General features: G+C 43.4%; 1 protein-coding gene across 1 annotated transcript in view; it reads left to right on the top strand.

Annotated features, from left to right (window-relative positions):
- Positions 1-17,289: 17,289 nt before the first annotated feature.
- Positions 17,290-24,904, top strand: part of PROM1 (prominin 1) — a 53,764-nt gene continuing 46,149 nt past the window's right edge. The window contains exons 1-3 of the mRNA XM_055589157.1: positions 17,290-17,475; positions 18,340-18,403; positions 19,259-19,348. Coding sequence (XP_055445132.1) covers positions 17,323-17,475; positions 18,340-18,403; positions 19,259-19,348 — 307 coding nt within the window. The 5' untranslated portion in view covers positions 17,290-17,322. The remainder of the gene's footprint in view (positions 17,476-18,339; positions 18,404-19,258; positions 19,349-24,904) is intronic.

Below are 24,904 nucleotides of genomic sequence, written 5' to 3'. Positions count from 1 at the left end.
AATTTGGTCTCTGAAGAGAAGTGAAAAGCAAAGGAGAAAAGGAAAGATATAAGCATCTGAATGCAGAGTTCCAAAGAATGGCAAGAAGAGATAAGAAAGCCTTCCTCAGTGATCAATGCAAAGAAATAGAGGAAAAAAACAGAATGGGAAAGACTAGAGATCTCTTCAAGAAAATTAGAGTTACCAAGGGAACATTTCATGCAAAGATGGGCTCGATAAAGGACAGAAATGGTATGGACCTAACAGAAGCAGAAGATATTAAAAGAGGTGGCAAGAATACACAGAAGAACTGTACGAAAAAGATCTTCACGACCCAGATAATCATGATGGTGTGATCACTGACCTAGAGCCAGACATCCTGGAATGTGAAGTCAAGTGGGCCTTAGAAAGCATCACTACGAACAAAGCTAGAGGAGGTGATGGAATTCTAGTTGAGCTATTTCAAATCCTGAAAGATGATGCTGTGAAAGTGCTGCACTCAATATGCCAGCAAATTTGGAAAACTCAGCAGTGGCCACAGCACTGGAAAAGGTCAGTTTTCATCCCAATCCCAAAGAAAGGCAATGGCAAAGAATGCTCAAACTACCACACAATTGTACTCATCTCACACGCTAGTAAAGTAATGCAGAGGTGTTTAGGTCGCCATTAAACACATTTATCCATTCCGTCTTGAGCTTTCAGCACGCAGGGTGTGAGCCAAGCCCTGTGCTTGCGATGCAAAATGAGCTATGCAAAGCAACCTTGTTATGGAAGGATACGTTTCCCCTGGGGACCAACGGGTGTGGGCCAGCCCCTCCACAGACTCTCCACCTGCTGGCTGACTGTAAACAAGGGAAACAGAGGAACATCACTTGTCTCACTGCTTACTTGGGGTTTCTACAGGGAGACCCTCTCAGCCTAGCTCGTCAGAGTGATGCCTGCTCAATTAAAGGACAAGGTTCCTATCTTCAAGGAATGCACGGTAGTGGATAATTTAGGTCGTGGCTTAGGATTACCTGCCACCCATGACCTATAAGTGTCACCCAGACCTCTAAAGCTTTCCAGGGGAAGCTATCCCAGCCCCCTGCCCCCTCCCACCTGTCGTCTTTTATATTCTGAGCAGCACTGTCGGCAGGACTTTGAGTTTCCTTGCAACGACTTCCTGAAATGGTTTTTGTGGGGCCATGGTTCAGCTCCACTCCAGCCTCTTGGTTGATGATCCTCTAGACTCAGCTGGGCTGGATCCTCCTCATTCTTTTCATCCTCAGTTACTACGCTTCCCTGTCTTGGATGGGATGGTTTGACGGCATCACCAACTCAATGATGAGTTTCAGCAAGCTCTGGGAGTTGGTGAGGGACAGGGAAGCCTGGCGTGCTGCAGCCCATGGGGTCGCAAAGAGTAGGACACGACTGAGTGACTGAACTGAACTTGTCTTGGCGCTTTCTCTGGGGTCAGGTGCAGGGCTTGGGACTGATTGCTGAGGCTTCAGTCCTGACCTCACCAGAGCTACCAGTCCTGGGATATTGACTCATGACTTTGTAAATGTCAGCTCATCAATCCAGGTGGGTTTGTGACGTTTGAAACCCAGCCTCCGTGTTTGCAAAAGTGTAAAAATGACTCTGTCCCCCCTTCATGCACAAATCACGTCCCTCTTTTTTTTAAAAAGAACATGGGACAGTCTATAACTTGAGCAAATTTCTCATGGTGGGAAGCTCATTACTTTGCCATGGATTGGTCCTTGACTGTCGCTGACAATCCCCCATCTCTGGACCACTGTTTAGGGATTGTTGGTCTTAGGCAATGTGGCTCCTTCTCTCCATCAGCTTGTCTGATTGTGATCTGGCACCTCTCGTAAGACAGGTCCCAGACCGAGCACCTGGGAGAGACGGTGAGTGTGATGGTCACGGTCCTCGCCCTCCTGGAGCTGCAGGTCACGTGGGAGCCGTCACTCCACATGACGGAAAGTCTGTGAAAGGGCGGTTGTAGGACCCCATGGCAGCAGAAAGGAAGAATGTACTACCAACCCAGATGTGGTTATCAGTACAGACTTCCTGGAGGAAGCAACATCCACACTCAGACTTGAGTTTCCTCAGGAGAAGAGTGATGGGAATAATGTTCAAGCAGCGGGGAGCTCAAAGTGAGGAAGGGAGAGAGAGCATGGTGCTTTCTAGGGTCTCGAGTGGCCCAGAAGAAGGGGGCAGGAAGCCGGGAGTAAGTAAGATGGGACCACGTGGGGAAGTTTGAATTAAACATGGCGGCACCCCACGGACTGCTGCTAAGCAAAAGGATACCTGGAAGGTGGAGCCATGGGTTCTGGGGTTTAGGCAGCCCTGGACTTGATTTTATGGGGACCCTGAGGTCAGTGTGTTAAGCATTTGTAACTTTCCCTCTAATTCCCGGGTCCATAACTGATTAGCACACTGATGAAGAGCCTTTCAAGAAACCCAGGTGTAAATTCAAGTGGGAGCCCTAGAACTCGACTCTCCCTGAAACACTGTTTCTCTCATAAATACTCCTTGATATGTCCTTCTCTCTCTTGATTCTCTCTGTGCGGGATGTTAATATTCTCAGTGGCGGTTAATCACTCCAGTAACGTTTTCTGTTTTCTTGATGCATGCTGCCTGTGCTTGCGCAAACTCTGCGACGGCTCTGCCTTCCTCAGCCAGAAAACGTAGTCTTGACTCTGAAGGTAACGCCCTCGCTTGCTGTTTCACGTTGCTCTGTGTAACGCCCGCTGTGACGCTTTTGCCAAATCTCCCAGTTCTCTGTCCTCTCCACTGTGATGGTTTTTGTTTCCTTTTTGTTTCTGCCATTGTCTGCATCTTCTCTTTCAGCTCCAGTAGTCCAGGAAATAACAAACCATCTTGGCAAGCCTAAAATCTTGACCTTCTTTTCAATGCAACCCACAAAGCCCTCCAGAAATCTTGGTGTATCAGGACAATATTTAGGTCCTTGCCAGATCTTGGCCAAACTTCAGTCTAGACATGAACTCTGGAAATGACACATCTTGTTCCAGATACTGTTCGACCCAGTATTTAGTCCTTTCTGGCGACTCAGACGGTAAAGAATCCGCCTACAGTGCCGGGTTCAATTCCTGGGCTGAGAAGATCCCTTGGAGAAGAGAATGACTACCCACTCCAGTATTCTTCCCTAGGGAATCCCAAAGACAGAGGAGCCTGGTGGGCTACAGTCCATGGGGTCGCAAAGAGTCAGATACCACTGAGCAACTTTCGCTTCACTTCACTTCATTGGAAAGCTTATATACAAAATATAAAGTTCTTATCTGGAACTAAAGATAGAGCATCTAAAACATTTCAGTACACCTTCTTTCCTGGATTTGGGGTTCTCTGTCTCCTAGGGTTCAGAAAGGATTTTAAATTCCTTTAGAAGTAGTAACAATTTTTTTTTCTCTCTCTTTTTTTTAAATTTTATTTTATTTTTAAACTTTACATAACTGTATTAGTTTTGCCAAATATCAAAATGAATCTGCCACGGGTATACATGTGTTCCCCATCCTGAACCCTCCTCCCTCCTCCCTCCCCATTCCATCCCTCTGGGTCATCCCAGTGCACCAGCCCCAAGCATCCAGTATCGTGCATCGAACCTGGACTGGCAACTCATTTCATACATGATATTTTACATGTTTCAATGCCATTCTCCCAAATCTTCCCACCCTCTCCCTCTCCCACAGAGTCCATAAGACTGTTCTATACATCAGTGTCTCTTTTGCTGTCTTGTACACAGGGTTATTGTTACCATCTTTCTAAATTCCATATATATGTGTTAGTATACTGTATTGGTGTTTTTCTTTCTGGCTTACTTCACTCTGTATAATAGGCTCCAGTTTCATCCACCTCATTAGAACTGATGCAAATGTATTCTTTTTAATGGCTGAATAATACTCCATTGTGTATATGTACCACAGCTTTCTTATCCATTCATCTGCTGATGGACATCTAGGTTGCTTCCATGTCCTGGCTATTATAAACAGTGCTTCGATGAACATTGGGGTACTCGTGTCTCTTTCCCTTCTGGTTTCCTCAGTGTGTATGCCCAGCAGTGGGATTGCTGGATCATAAGGCAGGTCTATTTCCAGTTTTTTAAGGAATCTCCACACTGTTCTCCATAGTGGCTGTACTAGTTTGCATTCCCACCAACAGTGTAAGAGGGTTCCCTTTTCTCCACACCCTCTCCAGCATTTATTACTTGTAGACTTTTGGATCGCAGCCATTCTGACTGGTGTGAAATGGTACCTCATAGTGGTTTTGATTTGCATTTCTCTGATAATGAGTGATGTTGAGCATCTTTTTTAAAAATAGTTACAATTTAGAATATTTGCTGAGAAATGATAGCAGAATAAGAGTTTGGTGTGTCTAGAGCTGGTTTTTCAATTGGCCAGTGATATGAGTCCTCAAGGGAGGGTTATATACCAGCAAATAATGACTCTTCATGGCTCTAGTATCTGGCTTATTGTAAGGAGTATGTTTGATGAATGCATCAAAAATGCACTATTTTTCCTTTTTATCCTTTTAACCTTCTAGGGTAAAAGAATATCTAATTATATGGAATTAGATAATATTCAAGTGCCAGGTACACCTAGTTTAATGCTCATAATAAGTATTTGCCCACAGAGTTAGCTAATATTGATTGAACATTTGCTGTGTGCTGGGCACTTTGCTAGTTGTTTACACATTAGCTCATTTAATTATCTGTCCCTCTCAATCTGCTGATGACGTTAATCCTAATGTAACATTTCCTGCTTTAGAGAATTAAAAGCCTCCTCTGCTGGGATTCAGAGCAGGTTCTCAGACTCCCAGCCTCAGTGCTGTCTCACAGGGACATCCCATGTGCTCGTAGGAACAAGACTCGGGTTTCGTTTTCCTTTGCTCTGCTTGGCTTCAGAATGTCTTGCTCTCTAGCTGCTCCAGTAGTTGCAAACACTAACCTGTAGCTTTTCTGCACTCTTTCACAACATCTTCCTTTATGTAGGTACGAGTAGCTTGAGGATTGGAGGACTGGAACGAGAATGAGTGTTATCCTCCTGGTGCGTTAATTTTTACTTAGCTGGAATAAAGCCAGCCGTGCGTGGAATAAAGCCAAACGGGTTTTGGTCACGTGATTGTGTCTAGAAATTGGGCCCATTAGGAACCTAGGGACATGTGAGATGAAGGCTGCCGAGCCCCGTCCCACCGGCCTGAAAGGGGCACTTACGGGGCGTCTGCTCGTGGCAGGTACTCTCCTTGGCGCCTTATCGCTAACTGTATGTGCTCTACAATGTTCACGATGACCTTACAAGGTATGTATTTTTATTCCCAGTACCTGGGTGAAGAAACGAACATGTTTGATTTGGAAAGACTGAGCTTTTCCCCCTAAATTTAGGAATATTCCAGATTCTTCTATTATGATGAATTTGTCATTAATTGATCCCATCCAAACTACTGTGAATCCTGAATAACTACTGCTGGGTCTGTCTTTCTGGTGAAAAACACCCTTGGTGTGTGTGTTTAGTCGCTCAGTTGTGTCTGGCTCTTTGCGATCCCCTGGCAGTAGCCTTGCCAGGCCTGCTTGCCCATGGGACTTTTCCCAACAAGAATACTGGAGTGAGTTGTCATTTCCTCCTCCAGGGGATTGACCTTCCTTCCCAGGGACTGAAGCAGTGTCTCCTGCATCTCCTGCATTGCAGGCAGATTCTTTACTGCTGAGCCACCGGGGCTTATTCATTATGCAAGGAGTTCTAGCAAAATTTATTATGCCATTTAAAAACATACAAAGTACCTTGAAAGTGAAAATGGAAATGTTAATCTCTCAGTCATATCCAACTCTTCGGGGTTGAAATTAAACCATTTGCAACTTGACTTTGCATTTGGATATTTTCCTGGAAGTTGAAAGGTCTTTCCCAGAACTGACTCACTGGAAAAGACCCTGATGCTAAGAAAGATTGAAGGCAGGAGGAGAAGGGAACTGACAGAGGATGGCATCACCAACTCAATGGACATGAGTTTGAGTAAACTCCGGGAATTGGTGATGGACAAGGAAGCCTGGCGTGCTGCAGTCCTTGGGGTCGAAAAGAGTCAGACACAACTGAGCAACTGAACTGATGCAAGAAGGTAGCAACTGCTTGATCCCGTATTCTGACACTCAAATCTGTGCATCCTTTGTTTCAGGAAGGATCTTCAAAACGGACACACACACACCCGCCTGAAGGTTTAACCCATGATGGCAAATAGGTTAAAAAGCATGAAATGTGTTCACTGTGGAATGTTCTCTGTGTAATTGGTGTCACAGTATGTGCTGTTTCTTTTGTTTGACTTGCAGATTATCTACTATGAGATCGGGGTAATTATCTGTGCTGCCCTGGGGTTGCTGTTTGTTACCCTGATGCCTCTGGTGGGCTTTTTCTTTTGTCTGTGTCGTTGCTGTAACAAGTGTGGTGGAGAAATGCACCAGCGACAGAAGAAAAGTGGTCCCTTCCTCAAGAAATACTTTACAATCTCCCTCCTGGTGATCTGCGTGTTCATAAGGCAAGTAGAACCTTGGACAAGAGCTGAGTGGGTCTGAGGCTGATGAGCAATACTTGTGTTTAACTGTTAAGCACATGAGCTTGAAACAACAAGAGAATACAGAAACAGAAAAAAAAAAAAAAAAAAAACAGAAAAGAGAGAAAAAAGATGTTTGTCCCGTGCATCACTATAAACAGAAGTTGGCACTGACATTGGGCTGCTGTTGTTTAGGTGATAAGCCAACCTCGTGGTATTTTTTTCGTTTTGAAGACATCTGAATAAATTCTGGGCCTGCAGAAAGCATTCACCTTCCAGGACAGCACTTCCTTCCTCTTAAGTAGCTCTCTCGAGACGGGCTGTGCAGGATGGCAGAGCAAGCATTTACTAGCTTATCTTTATGTCCCAAGGGATCTTTTTTTAAAAAGTTAGTTTTGTTTTTTTTAAATTGAAGATCAGTTGATTTACAGTATGTTACTTTCAGATGTATAGCACAATGATTCAGTTATATGTATATATATATGTGTGTGTGTACATGTATATATACATATATATATTCCTTTTCAGGTTCTTTTCTTTTAAACATCATTAAAAATATTGAGTATTATACCCTGCACCCTACAGATGGGTAGCGTCCTTGAATTGGGAGATTAGAATATTGTTGGATGGAATTAGCTTCCTAATCATATAACCAGTTTTCTTGATTTTTACAATTATGCTGGAACCCTGCCTTTTTTTTTTTTTTAAGTTTGTTCAATGTAGATTCTTATTGTGAGAAAGAAATCTTTTCACTATACCTCTTTCCCCATTGAAAATGATAATTATGCTTGCAGTCACAGCTTCTTGAGAGAATGATCTTCAAAACTGTGACTCAGAGTAGGGAATGAGTGTGTGGACATGGGGCTGGGCTTGGGATGAACTGGGAGGTTGAGATTGGCGTACGTGCACTGCCACGTGTGAAACAGAGAGTGGAAACCTGCTGGACAGCACAGAGCGCCCAGCTTGGTGCTCTGTGACGGCCGAGAGCGTTAGGATGCGTGTGGGGGTGGGAGGGAGGGCCAGGAGGGAGGGGAGACGCGTATACACATGGCTGATTCACTTCATTGTATGGCAGAAACTAACACGACATTGTGAAACAACTATACCCCAGTTTAATAAAACATAGCATCAAGACTATTACTGAGTTAAAAATAAATAACACATACATAAATCTAGAAATCTAGCTCCTTCAGGGACTTCTCTGGTGGTCCAGTGGTTAAGACTCCTTGCTTCCAATGAAGGGGTTGTGGGTTCGATCCCTGGTCAGGGAACTTAAGATCCCACATGCTGTGCATGCAGTGTGGCCAAAAAAATAAAATAAAATTCAATAAGCAAAAAAAAAAAAAAAAATGTAGCTCCTATAGTGTACCATGTTCTCTAAACATTTCCTTCAGTGTTTTGCATGGTAATCTGGAGGCAGCTGCCCGTACCCTAGTGATGCATTACCCGGTTATAGAATGTGCATATATCTGGTTCTGTCTGTGTTCTTCCTTTTGGAAATAATATGGACCCTCTCTTGAAGCCTGGAGCACACTTCATGATTTAGGTTGTTTCTCTGGCAGCCCCTGCTGCTGCCAGAAGTTTTCAGTGGACTGACGGATCCTAAGGACACTGCTTTTAAGATGAGGGCAATCATTGTTGTGTAGTAGCTAATTTGTGTCCGACTCTTTTGTGACCCCATGGATTGTAGACCTCCAGGCCCCTCTGTCCATGGGGTTTCTTGAGCCCAAATCAGATCTCTCCAAGGGGAGTGTGCTTCATGATCTTGGCACCCTGGTGGTGATATTTGGGCATCTTTCCACATTCTCTCTGGAGAAGGCAATGGCAACCCACTCCAGTACTCTTGCCTGGAGGATCCCAGGGATGGGGGAGCCTGGTGGGCTGCCATCTATGGGGTCGCACAGAGTCAGACACGACTGAAGCGACTTAGCAGCAGCAGCAGCCACATTCCCTCATCCATTCAACAAGCGTGTCATATCCAGAAATAGTGCCTATGACATGAGTGATACTGAGTTTCAAGGAGTCCCAGAGACAGTGAGGAGTGGCGAGTCCCATCCTCCTTGATGTGTCTGCAAGCATCACAGTTGCTCAATAGCCGGGAGAAAGACTATTCAGGTTTTGCTAAAGAACTGATGTTGGGCAATTTAAGCAGAAAACAGACATTAAATAGAACAATTTAAAGTTCCAAAGTTCTGGCTGCAAACAAAAGAAGAAAAGTTCTTAAAGTGTGGCCATAAGTAAAGGCACAGAGAGAGGTACTATTTGGGGAACTAAAGTTCCCCAGCTAATTTCATGCACCCTGGTTGACAACCAGGGAGTTTGTGTGTGCGTTTTGTCTGCAAGGCAGGGTTGTGGGTTCCTCTCTCTTTCTCTCTTTCCTGTTTCCCTGTGTGTCTGTGCCTCTGTCTCTTGGTTTGTAATTTGAATCTGACTGCTTTTGCACACTGAATTCTGAAAGGCAGCTTAAGGTTGGGGTGATGGTAATTCCAGATGTCCCCAGTCTCTCTGCTTTGTGTTTGAAGTATTTTCAGGAATGTACAGACCCAAAAGCTAGGGGAGTAGCTACCAGAGGAATGTCAGTTACAGCCCAAGACAAGTCAGACCCTGTGCATTTCCCTGAAGCCTGAAACTTACATCCTTCATTCATCCAGAGTCTTGAACTGTGCTATCTCTTCCTCTCTGCACACCCCTGGACATCAAAGATGAGGTTCAGGTGACAAAGTGTCTTTGGAAAATACTTGTCCTTGGGGCCTCTTGTTAGCACGGTTACCTAATAGTTTCACTTCATATAGATACATGTATTGTAAAGACGTATAAATGTTAAAGCTTCAGTGCAGCAATAAGCTTGGCTTTCATTTTATATAAAATGAATGCTACATAAATTTTTTTATTCTTGAGAACTCAGACTCATCAAACATATTTAGATGAGTTTTTTTTCCTAGAATGTATTTTAGTTTAGAAAATCATTTTTAAAAATACTTCTGTGATTCTATAATCTGCTATACATTCAGTGAAGATATTTTCCCCACTCAAGTAAAACTTATAATTGAATATCATAATTTTAAATTCAATACAGTTAAACCAGAGTGGACCCACTCTTTGAGGCTGTGACAAATTTTAAACTAATTTGTTTCACATAATACATTGAATTAAATACAAATTACAAATAGGTCAAAATAAGATGAGTATTGAGATTGTTTTGTTTACTTTAAATTCAGACTAGAAACTTAAACTTCTTTACTTTGAATTTTAAAATTTAAATAGTGATTTTTAAGTCCTCGTTTTAGAACACCTACTTGGTTGCAAGTTTCTTCAACATCATGAGTTGTTTTAAATGTTTGCAAGTAATCAAAACTAGCCAAGAAGATTAAAAACCAGAGGAAAACAGAAATATCCATACTATGACTAGATAAAAACGAGGAGAAACTAGGTCCACAAAATCAGAAGAGTAGATAAAATAAGAGAAGAAGGAGTGTCCACAAAATCATAAGGCAGAAGGAGAAAGAAAAAGAGGTGTTAGCGTATGCTTCCAAAGACCTCAGTGGAGATTGAATACCACTGGTATTTAATCTTTGTATGTGATTTTTTTTAAAAGTCCTTTCAGAAGCCCAGAGCAGTCCACTTGCCTTTTATCAGCTTCAGTCCCATTTTGTGGTTCTATACTAAGTGTTACATTCAAAAAGAAGTTGGTTTTTAAATGTCTTGGGATTTTTTAATATATATCCTATTTTGCAAAAAATTTTAAAATCTTTTCTTTCTAATTGAGAAAGGCATAGGTATCAAGGAGAAAGATCCCCTGGTATATGTGGAATGTATGTGGTCATGCTGTTTCTCCTTCTGAGCTTTTCCCAAGGTGGCTGTGGAATTCGAATTCCGCGACGCTGATGTATGTTTACGTAAGTCTGTTTGACCATCAGCAGTAGATTACATCGCCGCGTCTCACGGTGGACTCTTTAAGCAGATGTGTCTTGCTCCAGAAAAAAACAGGTTTTCTCTCCTTTTTTCCTTTGCATTTATCATCACCGAATTTTTCAGAATTTCCAAAAGGTTGTAAGCAACAACAAAAAGGACAGCTGTGCCTTTTCTTCTCCAGCATGCAGTTGTTGCTGAGTGTTCCAGTACAATGTCAGCTTTTGCCAGTTACTGAGGTGAAAACTGAATCCCAGTAATTTTCAGGAAGGTGGCTGTTTTCAAAGTTCATTTTTGTTGTTGGTCTCAGGATATGATGTCAATTCTGGGTTTGGAGGCCACAAGCTTCTAGAAAAGAAATCGAGCTAGCATGCCTGGAAAATCATGAGACTTTTTAATGAGAGGCTATTTGTTTAAAATTGAAACTGAAATTGAAAAGTTACCTTTAAAAAAGTAAGAGGTCAGTCACAGACTTAAAGCGTTTATTTGGCTCTTATTGGTGAACTTCATTGTCAGTAGGAATTGGTAGAAAAAAATTGCTACCCGTCTTAAAGGTTTAGAAACTCTAAAAACTTTTAAACATTTACCTTTAAGTGTATATGAGAGAAAAGTAGTCTATCCATGTAAAATATAGAAAGTGTCATGCTAATATATCATAAAATAAATGCCCATCTTCTGCTAAAAACGTCAAGAGATTTTGTTGTACAAACTAAAAGTATGTGTTTTCTATAGCTTAAAGTCTCTTTTTGTGTCAGTGCCAGAGAACTATTAGTCATTTGGCTATCATTTGAATGAAATTTTATTCCCTTTATTTTATTGGCTATCATTTTATTGAATTCATTCATTCATTATCGTTATATCCTAAGAGTTGACTGAAGGTGACAGTGTTAGTCGTTCAGTCATATCTGACTCTTTGCGACCCCATGGATTGTAGATGCCAGGCTCCTCTGTCCATGGAATTTAATTCCCCAGGCAAGAGTACTGGAGTGGATTGCCATTCTGTTCTCCAGGGGATCTTCCCAACCCTGGGATCAAACCCGGATCTCCTGCATTGCAGGCAGATTCTTTACTATCTGAGCCATCAGGGAAGCCCAAGAATACAGGAGTGGGTAGCCTATCCCTTCTCCAGGGGATCTTCCTGACCTAGGAATCGAACTGGGGTCTTCCACTTTGCAGGCGGATTCTTTACCAGCTGAGCTACCAGGGAAGCCCTCTTAATTCTCTATTTCTGTTTGAATAAGAGTTATACAATTGGTTTGTGTAGTCTTCAGATTTTTCTTTCTTTGATTTGCTGGTAGTATTTAAAAATGGGAAATTTTTTTTTAAATAGGAAATTTTATTTAGATTCCAGATTTTTGTGAATAATCGGAAGATCTGGCAAGTCTGGTCTTCTTTCATCAAGGGAACACTTACTGGAGGCACAGAGAATCTCTGCCATCACCACCTCTGATCGCCCAGCCCCCCTAGTCCAGCCCACACACTTTGCCCTTCATGCTTTCTGCCTGCCTGCATAGGCATTTGAATTTGCCATCTTTAACTTAAATATAAAATTTGCAGTGGGTATGAAAATCAGCTTTGAAAGTTGGCTGAATTCTATCCCAGAATTCTGTTTAGTACAGTTTTTGAAAAATGATCCATGGCTTTCATCTTAATTAGATTCATAACTGAGTAACAGAAATGTGCCTTTAAATATGTTGGATTAAAAGTCAGCTGTTTTATTGCAATGCCGTGTTTCCTGATTTATGTTTGGAATGAAGGCATTTATTCAATAAAGGGATAGTTTCTGCCTGGGACACTCTGAACCTATGGCTAATCTTCTAAATGGACCAGATAAAACAAAGCCCAGTCCTTAAATCCATCTGCACCCACCTTGGACACAAGACCCTGTGTTACCCAAGGTTGACCAAGAAGCAGTTCCCACCTCTTTTTAGGGCAGTTCAGTACAGGTGAAAATAAGGCAAAAGAGAGTATGAAGTGAGAAAAACCTGTCAGAACTTCAGGGTGAGCCTTCTGGGAGTTCAAGGCAAGGCGTTCTCCTATCCAGGGGATTCAGGGAAAGTTAACAACAAAACTGTTAGTTTGTAAGCATCCAATGGAAGATTCAAAGCAGTCCACCTAAAGGAAATCAGTCCTGAATATTCATCGGAAGAACTGATGCTGAAGCTGAAATTCCAATACTTTGGCTAATACTTATGGGAAGAACTGACTCACTGGAAAAGACCCTGATGCTGGGGAAGATTGAGAGCAGGAGGAGAAGGGGGTGACAGAGGATGAGATGGTTGGATGGCATCACTGACTCGACGGACATGAGTTTGAGCAAGCTCCGGGAGTTGGTGATGGACAGGGAAGCCTGGCATGCTGCAGTCCATGGGGTTGCAAAGAGTCGGACACAACTGAGCGACTGAACTGACTGAGTGGGAGGTTGGGTGTTACAGATCATCCAGCTTGGACTTGAACTTGCTGCTTGTTTCCTGAGTGCGCTTTGACGTATATGGAAAATGGGCCTGGAGAGTGATGAATGACAGAGAACTTGGACGTGATGGGGAAGAGCAAGGGCCTCCCTTTGTGAAGTCCTCTGGTGGGCACGGGTATCAGGTGGTGATTCTGACTTAGCACATAGAGGGCTGGAAATTTGGTGTGGTAAGAAAAGCTTCAGGAATATTACTGTAACTCAACTTTTTTTTTTCCTTCTGTTGACATTACTTCAAAGTTGCTGTTTTGGGCTGTTTGGCTTTATTTTGCATGAATACATCATTTATTAATAATAGCCGTTGTTGCTCTTGGAGAAGGAAATGGCAGCCCACTCCAGTATTCTTGCCTGGAAAATTCCCACAGACAGAGGAGCCTGGTGGGCCCCAGTCCATGGGGTTGCAAAGAGTCAGACACGCCTGAGCGACTGAGCATTATTGCTCTAGTGTAATTTCAGCATCATGAATACTAATGCGAACTTAAGACAGACGAAAATGGATTTGAAGGTGGTCCTCCAAGTGCCAGAGACTATTGTTAATTTCATTTTGAAAGATTATCGTCAGCATTAATGAAAACGTAAAATCCTGGAGCCCTCATGGACACCCAGTACCACTCTCCTTTGTCTCAGAAGCACTGGTCCAATGGCTTTTATAGTTTTGTGATACCACCTGATGCTCACACAAGGAAAGGACTTTCTCAAGCTCACACAGTATGTGTTGTTGGCAGTTGTGGGACCAGACCCCAAGTCTCGTGTTCCTGCTCCTACGCAGTCTGCTGCACCTTGTCAACCATGAGAAATAGTTTCAGCATTCTCTTACAGACTGTTGGGGGTTAGTTTGGAAAGACCAATGCATCTGTGTAATATTTCTATGTGAAAGTATTTGTTCTTTTGAAAATTTTAATTTTTTAATTGAAGTGTAGTTGATTTACAGTATTGTGTTCACTTCAGGTGTACATACAGCAGAGTGACTCAATTATACATACACACACATATATGTATGTATATATACATATATACTTATATATAGATATAAGTATATATACACATATGATGTGTATGTGTGTGTGAATATGTGTGTGTATATATATACGAAAGTCGCTCAGTCATGTCTGACTCTTTGCAACCCCCTAGACTGTAGCCTGCCAGACTCCCCTGTCCATAGAATTCTCCAGGCAGGATTACTGGAGTGGGTAGCCATTCCCTTCTCCTATATATATATGTGTGTGTGTGTGTGTATTTTACATTCTTTTCCCATATAGGTTATTACAAGATACTAAGCTCTGGGAGTTGGTGATGGACAGGGAGGCCTGGCGTGCTGCAATTCATGGGGTCACAAAGAGTCGGACACGACTGAGCGACTGAACTGAACTGAACTGAAGCATAATTCCCTGTGTTATATAGCAGGTTCTTAGGTCCCTGTTGGTGATTTATTTAATATATAGTAGTGTGTATATGTTAATCCCAACCTACTAATTTACCACCCCCCTTCTTTGGTAACGGGACCAGCCTTACTTTTTGGAATGACTCATGACCGAAATGGGACAAACGATTACTCATTTATGCAGGACTGAGAGGTGTCCTGGGGACAGTTGAGACTTGGTGCAAAAAAGGCAGCTGGCCACCCTACTTGTTAAAATATTAACATATAGTTCTTAAGATGCTGCTTTTGGTGAAGAAGCAGAAGTGTTCATATTCTGAATCAGATTTTTCCCCAAAGTTTGCATATTATTTGCAAAACTTTAGAAACATAGTTACACCTTCTATTCTATGGTTACAAACTAAGTTCATTACAAACTAACAATTTTGTTAACTTCTGCAGATAACTTCTGCAGTGTGTATTATGTTTTTGTAACTTTTTGCTGCCACCTAGTGGCTAAAGCCAACAGGGCCTTGGGGATTCAGTTCAGTTCAGTCGCTCAGTCGTGTCCGACTCTTTGCGACCCCATGAATCGCAGCATACCAGGCCTCCCTATCCATCACCAACTCCCGGAGTTCACTCAAACTCATGTCCATTGAGTCGGTGATGCCATCTAGCCATCTCATCCTCTGTCGTCCCCTTCTCCTCCTGCCCTCAATCCCTCCCAGCATCGGAGTCTTTTCCAATGAGTCAGCTCTTCGCATGAGGTGGCCAAAGTACTGGAGTTTCAGCTTTAGCATCATTCCTTCCAAAGAAATCCCAGGGCTGATCTCCTTCAGAATGGACTGGTTGGATCTCCTTGCAGTCCAAGGGACTCTCAAGAGTCTTCTCCAGTACCACAGTTCAAAAGCATCAATTCTTCAGCGCTCAGCTTTCTTCACAGTCCAACTCTCACATCCATACATGACCACTGGAAAAACCATAGCCTTGACTAGATGGACCTTTGTTGGCAAAGTAATGTCTCTGCTTTTCAATATGCAATCTAGGTTAGTCATAACTTTGCTTCCAAGGAGTAAGCGTCTTTTAATTTCATGACTGCAGTCACCATCTGCAGTGATTTTGGAGCCCAAAAAAATAAAGTCTGACACTGTTTCCCCATCTATTTCCCATGAAATGGTGGGACCGGATACCATGATCTTCGTTTTCTGAATGTTGAGCTTTAAGCCAACTTTTTCACTTTCCACTTTCACCTTCATCAAGAGGCTTTTTAGTTCCTCTTCACTTTCTGCCATAAGGGTGGTGTCATCTGCATATCTGAGGTTATTGATATTTCTCCCGGAAACTTGGGGATTAGCAGTTTTAAATGTAATATTTTAATGTTTAAAAGCTTTGACACAAAAACAAACCAGCTGGTCAAATTAATTTGTCAAGAGATTTTTAGTAATTAGTCAACATTAAGAGACCTTAAAATGATAAATGTATAAAACGTAGGCATATATATAAATTTTAAGACATATATAAAAATGTATAAAATAAAATGTAGACATTTTGGGTGGCTTGAAAAATATGGTTTTTATTTTCATGTAAAGCAGCTTTCATGCCAGATGTCTTTTATGTAGTATGTGTATAACAATATTTATTTACTTATTCATTATTTGCCACCAGTTATGGTGGTTGGGCTCAGTAGTTGAGGCGGATGGATTTAGCCATAGCATGTGGGATCTTAGTTCCCTGACCAGGAATCGAACTTGCGTCCCCTACACTGCAAGATGGACTCTTAACCACTAGACCACCAGGAAAGTCCCTCATGCAGTGTTTTTGAAACTCTTTATTGAAGTACATCTTACATGGAGAGAAGTGTTCATTATCATAAGCGCACGTGTATGAGTTTCCATGCAGTCAACACACTTGATTACATCATTACCAACCCCTCCCCCAAATATAACCACTGACTTTTAGCTTCATCATTTTGCTTGATTTTGTACGTCACGTAAAATGGAATGACATAAGATGTACCCTGTTATGTGCAGCTTCTCATATAACATTTTAATGCTAAAGCAATTCATGTTTCTTTTCAACCTGGACAACGCAGTAGTTAACAAAGACAAACTAGATTAGCCAAAAACACGGGAAAGCCCAAGCCAATCTTATGATTTTAGTATTTTTCCTGATAGTCTTCTTGACGGAAGCAGTGGTATGTATGTGGTACCTGTGTGTGTGTGTGTGTGTGTGTGTGCACATGTGCTGCATGGAGCCTGTATACATACATTCGCATCTGTACAGAAGTGGGACTGTTTTCCACACCCTGCCTTATAACCTGTGTAACTTCTGTTCTCTCAACATTGTTCTATTTATGAGATTCATACTTAACAGAACGACGTATCTTTTAAAATTTATTTACTTTTAATCAGAGGACAATTGCTTTACAATATTGTGTTGGTTTCTGCCGTAATCAACATGAATCAGCCATAAGATACACATGTCCCCTCCCTCTTGAACTTTCCTCCTCCCTCCCACCCCATCCTGCCTCTAGATTGTCTCAGAGAACCAGGCTGAGCTCCCTGCATGATACAGCAACTTCCCATTAGCTATGTGTTCATAATGTAATGTATATGTTTCCATGCTGCTCTCTCCATTCATCCCACCCTCTCCTTCCCCCGCTGTGTCTGTAAGTCTGTTCTCTATATCTGAGTCTCTATTCCTGCCCTGCAAATAGGTTCATCAGTACCGTTCTTCTAGATTCCATATATATGTTAATATATGATATTTGTTTTTCTCTTTTTGATTTACTCCACCCTGTATAACCCGCTGTAGGTTCATCCACCTCACTGGAACTGACTCCAATTCAGAACAATGTGTCTTGAATTGGATATGCCTTCTCTGAGAGGACCGAGTCCTGTTCTGGGGTCCACACGTGGTGGTGGGTGGGTTATGGGCTGGAGGCAGGAAGGCTGCGGCAGCGGAGGGGCGGGGCTTGTGAAGGGGCGGGGCTCTTCAGGAAAACCATCTCCCTCCTCCTGGTGGCGGGGCTGTTCTGTGTCTGATCTCCCAGCCACGGCTGGCACAGTAAATGTGTCCTCTTCTCCATCCCCTTTCCTGCAGCATCGGGATCATCTATGGTTTTGCGGCAAATCATTACATGCGGACTCACATGGAAGAGACTCGGAAATTGTCAGAAAGTAACTTCAACGACCTGAGAACTCTTCTGAATGTGGTGCCAGGGGTAAGGACCACAACCTGTATTTCCCCCGACGCTTTGTGTCTGAGGCCTTTTGGAGTTGCTTGCATAGTTGGAATCACATTTGAACCTGCTGAAATCCAGGTGTTGTCTTTTAATTTTGCAGATAAAGGAATAAAGGCCTAGTAAGTGATTTTTTTTTCAAGAGTACAAAGTCTCATTTCAGAATTAGTGCTCTTATTTCTGGAGAAGGAAATGGCAACCCACTGCAGCATTCTTGCCTGGAGAATCCTGTGGACAGAGGTGCCTGGTGGGCTGCTGTCCATGGAGTCGCACAGAGTCAGACATGACTGAAGCGACTTAGCATGCATGCATGCATGCTCTTATTTCATTTCACTTTATTTTTTGTCTTTATTAAGGTATAACATAACACTTGTTATAGAAGTGCTTAACCATTTTAAAGATCTCATGATTTCTTTAAAAAGCAATATTTCTGGTGTCACTGTCCTTTCTTCTTGGCAATATAATTGACCCCACATCGTTTGCTTGAAATTGCTCTGGTAATGAAACCTGTTTTATAAACACTGATTTGCTAATATTTGTATGCGTGTGTGTTCTCATTGCTCAGTCATATTCGACTCTTTGTGACCTCATGGACTGTAGCCTTGCAGACTTCTCCGTCCATGGGATTTCCCAGGCAAGGATACTGGAGTGGGTTGTTATTTCCTTCTCCAGGGGATCTTCCCATCCCAGGGATTGAACCCTTGTCTCTTGCCTTGGCAGGCGGATTCTTTACCACTGAGCCACCTGGGAGTCCTGCCTAATTTTCAGATGCTAAATCTCTTTTTATTGTGACTTGGGACCTCAAGGGGAGGTTTCATGTAACTTTTTTTTTTTTTTTTTTTTAAGCAAATTGACTACATACTGGACCAGTTTACCCACCCTAAGGAGAAAGCATTTGACGATCTGGATAGTGAGTAACGTTGAACGTTGCCTCTAATTTGGTTGTTTATCTTGGCTAGAAGATGCTGTGGTCATCTCCCGTAAAACATAGACTAAGAAACAAAGTATGCCGTTTCTCCAATTCCTGCCTGAACACAGGGGAGAAACCGAACCGTAATTCCCTGGTGTTACTGACAGTGCGTCGTTGGTGACTCAGACACTAAAACCTCGCGTTTATTGTGAAAACGCTCGTGCTTTCCTGTAGCCACGGCACTTCTGCTTCACTCCCCTCGTGAGAGGAGAAGTGGGTCTCTGTCAGGTCTGCTGTTACAGACACAGCGGGACCCAGAGGAGCTGTGGCTTCCAGAACAGAGGGGTGGGCGGTGCTGTTTCCCGAGTGCTCAGCTGTTAGCAACCTGGGCCTCTTTTGCCCTCAAGACATCCGGTAACGCCTGGAGGCAATTTCAATGTCCCGATCAGGTCGGGTCCCATTCGTTGGTAGAGGCCAGAGATGTGGCTAAAAGTCCTACAAGGCAGCCCAACAACAAAGAAGGATCTGGCTCCAGGTGTCGCGAGAGCCAGGGTTCCGTGACCCTGGTCCAGCTGGAGATGGGGGCGGGATGCGGGCAGCCAGGGATCAAGGTGAGAAGGCACACAGGTTCCCGGGGCGAAGAAATACCAAGTCTGCACTAAGTCTTCTGAGGGGCGCAGCTGGTGTGGGCACTTTGACGTGTGCCAAGAAATCGCCACATGACAGTTTCTGCCCAAGTGGGCTGTGGGGTGCAAAGTGGGAGAGACTAAACCAGGCCATGGGACCCTGCCCTGGGACCTACAGGTCAGAGACGAGAGCCCATCCTCAACATCCCTTATACTTCTTGGGATTTAGATATTAACTTGTTGGTGGGAGGCAGCATTTACGAGCGTCTCAAACCCAAAGTGCTCCCTGTGCTGAAGGACATCAAGGACTTGGCAGAAGGTAAGCAGTGCGGCCCCGGGACCCAGACGGCGTCCACCTGTCCTGCCTCCACTGGGACAGCGCAGCTTCCCACCCTCCCTCCCTCCCTGTCTTCCTTCCTTCCCTTCCTTCCACACCTGGCCCCACACCCTTTCCAGTCTCCTCTGCCAGCACCCTGCTTTCCATTGCAGCCGTGAATCCCAGCGTTCATTCTGATGTGAGTCCCTGAAGGTGTTGTTCTCCTCCAGACCCTGTGCAGCATGTGCTTCATCTGCCGAAATGCCACAGAACCTTCTTCAACTAATACACATGTATACATACATATATATGTATATGTTAACTCTGTGTGTGTGTTAGTCACTCGGTTGTGTCCAGCTCTTTGTGACCCTATGGACTGTAGCCCATCAGGCTGCTCTGTCCATGGAATTCTCCAGGTTACAAACTGGAGTGGGTTGCCATTCCCTTCTCAAGGGGATCTTCCCAACCCAGGGATTGAACCCAGGCCTCCTGCATTGCAGGCAGATTCTTTACCATCTGAGCCACCAGGGAAGCCCTGTATTACCTCTGTCCAGAGACAACTGGGTTCCTAGACTGTGTATTTAACCCTGTTAAGGACTGAAGTTTAAAACAGCAAAGCCAACCTTTAGAATATCTAAAGAAAGCTAAGTGCTGAAGAATTGATGCTTTTGAACTGTGGTTTTGGAGAAGACTCTTGAGAGTCCCTTGGACTGCAAGGAGAAACAACCAGTCCATCCTAAAGGAAATCAGTTCTAAATATTCACTGGAAGGTCTGATGCTGAAGCTGAAACTCCAATACTTTGGCCACCTTATGTGAAGAACTGACTCATTGGAAGACCCTGATGCTGGGAAAGATTGACGGCAGGAGAAGGGAGTTGCAGAGGATGAGATGGTTGGATGGCATCACCGACTCTATGGACATGTGTTTGAGTAAACTCCTGGAGTTGGTGATGGACAGGGAAGCCTGGCATGCTGCAGTCCATAGGCTCGCAATGAGTCAGACATGACTGAGTGACTGAACTGAACTGATCTTTAAATCAGTTAGAATGAGTCTTATCCCATGATTAAATCATCACCAATCACAGCAGAGGCTCAGTGGTATCTGAATGAAGGAAGGTGGATGGAGGAGGAAAAAAGGAAACAACAACAAAAAAAGGTTTCTTGCTTTTGTCCTTCCTGGGGTATTGTTAGGGTATACCAGTTGTCCAGCATTTCACAATGAATCTGCTTAAACTAGTGGAAATAAATCTTCATTTAATGGTTAATCTTGGTTCTATCCATGAACCGTAATTGTGAGGGAAGGAGATGGCTTGAGGACGAGCCCTTCCTTCCCCAGGTGGTAAGGAACTGAGGCCTCCTGCCCACCAGGTCATTGAGTGAGAAAGCTGATGGACCAGCCCCGGTCAGTCCTCAGATGAATGCAGCCCCAGCTGCCGGCTTGACTGTAAGACCTGGGAGATCCTGAGCCCAACCAGTCAGCTAAGCCAGTCCCAGGTTTTGACCCTCACATACTGTGAGATAATAAATCTCTGTAGCTTTAAACTGCTGACTTTCCAAATAATATCTCCTGCAGCAATAAATAACTAATACAGTAGACAATCATCAGTTTCCTCTCCAGGCTTCTACACATGAGGAAGGAGAATGAAAAGCTTCTGATTTCCTAGTCAGTATATACTGTGCTATTGGTGGTTCCTTATCAGACTATAATACTCCTTGGCTTTAAGGCAGCAGATATTATATAGACTGTTGAATTAATAAATAATCTTTTTTGGGGAAAAGAATCACATTAAATGCAATATTGATTAAATATACATCCTCATTTCATGAAAGTTAAAATGTAAAAAAGAAAGTGAAAGGAGCTTGTGAATCAAGGAAATATGGTAATCTTTAAAAACTGAAAGAGGGCCTGCCATGGAGCAAAGACATAATGAGTGAAAGAAAAAAATGCACAAAAAGAACAGAGTGTTTTAGATAAAGAGCTCACTGTCCAAGGAGTGTAACCTCTTTTTCCTGTTAATTAGTACATGTTCTTACAACTGAGTGTTACCTCTCTTTCCTCCAGCAACCACACTTACGAATGAGCTGTTTGTGATCATGGCCAAGACATGGCCCCAAAACTGCGTGTTATGATCTTTTATTGAAAGTTAAATGGCATTAGTTATAAAATAGAAAAGACCTTGATGCTGGGAAAGATTGAGGGCAGGAGAAGGGGGTGGCAGAGGATGAGATGGTTAGATTGCATCACTGACTCGATGGACATGAGTTTGAGCAAACTCTGAGAGACAGTGAGGGACAGGGAAGACTGGCGTGCTGCAGTCCATGGGGTCACGAAGAGACACAACTGAGCGACTGAACAACAGCAATCAAGTGACACCCTCCATAAGCAGAGTGTCAGACTGGAGTATCAGAGTATTAAAAAAGTGGGTTTGCAATGGAGTAACCTGTGTTTGTTCATTAAGCTCATTAACTAATAGTATGTAGCAGGGGGTCTCATAAATACCATCCTTTAAAGTAGTGATGAGTAGACTTGATATTACCAGACAATACTGAATATGAAATGAAAATATTTCTGCCTTCTTCAGGGACAGTCAAGGCCCTGATGGAGATTTACCATCTACATTCATAAGAGAAATCAGAGGCTGAAAGTGTAACTGGGGGCTAGTGAAATAGGATGGGAGTTTGGTCTGGTATGGTTTTTTTTCTTCCAAGCTCCCAAATCCCTTTGAATTCTATGCACAGACCACAGTTTACAAACTGCCTATTTCAGCTCAGTTTATCCAGGTAACCAGGTTATATTTGAGACAAGGAGCTCAGGGTTGTCATAGAGTTGAATAACAAGTTTTCTGCGATGTATTGGTCACTTGCTGTTTGAGCATTTCAGCCACAGGAAGGAAAAAAAAGCCCAGACTTTTTCCCAGAGAAGTTTCCCTCTGTAGCTGCCACCAACGCCCCCTCCCCGCCCAGTCCTGCGTCTTAGCAGAAAATATTACTTAACTGGCAGGAACAGAACTAGGAGGAAAGAAGGAGCCCAGTGGCTCCTTGCTGCTTCACCTTGCGACTTCTTCCCTTGTGTCCAGTAGACACGTAAAAACCTTCTCTGTCCACTGCCTCCAGCATCCAGCAGATCCTCTGGGTCCGCTCATTATAACGTCAAATGTTGGCACTTCACCAGTGGATTCACCAATCCTTGGTCAGGATCTAGATCCTACAGACTGCAACTAAGAATGATGTGTGCTGCAACTGAGACCAGGCACAGCCACATAAATAAATACATATGAAAATAAAGAGCTGGTGTGACCACAAGGTGATGCCAGCCGCCTCCGCACCCCAGATCCCTCTTGAGCCCGTTCACTGGAGTGTTGGTCTGCCAAGCTCTCCTCCAGCTCCAAAGTTATGTGAACATAAGCACTGTGCAAAAGTGTACGAATGATGCAGTGTGGTTGATGCGTACTTTACTTTTTTGCCTCATCGTTGTTTTCCATTCGCTCAGTCGTGTCTGACTCCGAGACTCCATGGACTGCAGCACGCCAGGCTTCACTGTCCATCACCAACTCCCAAAACTTGCTCAATCTCATGTCCATTGAGTCGGTGGTGCTATCTAACTATCTCATCCTCTGTTGCCCCTTTCTCCTCCCACCCTCAACCTTTCCCAGCCTCAGGGTCTTCTCCAATGAGTCCGCCTCCTGGTTTGCCCAGTGTTTAACATTTGCCTTACAATTCTAGCTGGATCAAAATCAATTAAAACAGACCTTATTTTTCTTTTCAGTGCTTCCCTTATTATTGGAGTTTTGTATATTTCTTAAAACCAGCCTTTGTGGTTAAATGTTAGCCTCTGGTGTTGCCATTACTTAGGAAACTGCTTCACCAGTTTTTTTTTTTTTTTTTTTTTTTGCTAAAAATTCTTTGCAGCCTTAAGTATCTGGTGGCCTTTGGAGAAAGCAGAAACCTGCGAATGGATTTCTGCAAATCATGTTTGAGCTGCAGGCCAGGACCTATAAAGGAAGTATGCTATGAGCTGGTAAAATGTTAATTAGTTAAAATTGAGAATCTAAAATATCTTTCCCCTGACTTCAGATACATAATATATGTCATCTTGGTAGGCTTGGAATGACTCCCAGAGTTATAACCCAGTAGACATTTTATGAAATGCTTTGAAGCCTTTGAGCTATTTCTAAGTCATTCTTGGGGCATGACAGTATAGCCACCCATAAGCCAGGGCGTCTACGTGTGGTCCCTAAATGGACTCATGTTTAGTTGGTGATGGTCAGGGAGGCCTGGTGTGCTGCAATTAATGGGGTCGAAAAGAGTCGGACACGACTGAGCGACTGATCTGATCTGATCTGATCTTCCTGGGCCTTCAACTCATTTTATCATCCATCATTCTTTGTTGTCGTTTTTGTTCGTTCCTTGCCCTGAAATGACTCATCCTGAAGTCAAAGTGGGAAGGGCTATGGGAGTAAACCACGGAACGTTAAAGCGTGAGGTGTGCCTTGTGTGGTGTGAGTCATATTTGGGAACGCTCTTTTGCGCTCTCCTGTGTGTTTCCAGTTGCAGCCGCGCTCTTGCTCCCCTATGGCAGATACTTATTGAGCCTCTAATGTGAGCCAGGTACCAACTCCGTGCTTTGCTGCTAAACCTGGGAGGTAGGTGGGAAAGACGAGAGTCTGAGGCTCAGAGTGACTCTTTGATAAGGTCTCTATTATTGTTGTCTCAAATTACTGTTAAGATAATAGTTCTTCTGCTACCTTGTTATAGCATCTTCGGCAAACTCTTTCACCTCTCGGGACCTTGTTTGCTCATCTGCAAATTAGGAGGTTGGTTGGGTCATCTCTTGGCTAATGAGGAGAGTCTCTGCTTCTAGGTGATGCTTCAGCATGTTCACACTTAGGAGATGACATTGCCCATGTCATCCAAGATGGCATCCCAGCCTAGGTCTGGCGACTTACTCTAAGACCTGGGGAGGCTTCCAGGATTGGATTGTCTGCCTCTTCATCACAAATAGGGATCGTAGCTTATTGGAACAGAAAATCTTGGGGTCTGCTTCAGACAGTCCTTTGTCTTGAATTTTGATCCAGTCCTGGAAGGTAGCTAGAAGAACTGGGGTGAGACCACAACATAAAAGCATTAAAGTGTGTGTGCATGTGTGTGTGGTTTTAGAACCAAGTTTTATGTGGTTGCCAGAGATAACTGGGGAAACCAGCTCTTAAGGGCATTCAGACTTTTCTGGGGCTTCCCTTGTGGCTCACCTGGTAAAGAATCTGCCCACAATGCGGGAGAACTGGGTCCGATCCCCTGGATTGGGAAGATCCCCTGGAGAAGGGAAAAGCTACCCACTCCAGTATTCTGGCCTGGAGAATTCCATGGACTGTATAGTCCATGGGCTCACAAACAGTCAGACACGACTGAGTGACCTTCATATCTCACTTTTCCTAGTAACACCCTGTTGTGACCTGATACCCCACCATCTGTTTTGCGAGCCTGGAAGACAAAAAGCAGTGTCCTCTAAATTTCACGTCTCTTATGCTGTGATTTTAAGTCAGTGGAGAAAAGAGTTATATT

The sequence above is a fragment of the Bubalus kerabau genome, chromosome 7, assembly GCF_029407905.1.
Source record: "Bubalus kerabau isolate K-KA32 ecotype Philippines breed swamp buffalo chromosome 7, PCC_UOA_SB_1v2, whole genome shotgun sequence".
Taxonomy (NCBI): domain Eukaryota; kingdom Metazoa; phylum Chordata; class Mammalia; order Artiodactyla; family Bovidae; genus Bubalus; species Bubalus kerabau.
This window is presented reverse-complemented; position numbering and strand designations above follow the sequence as displayed.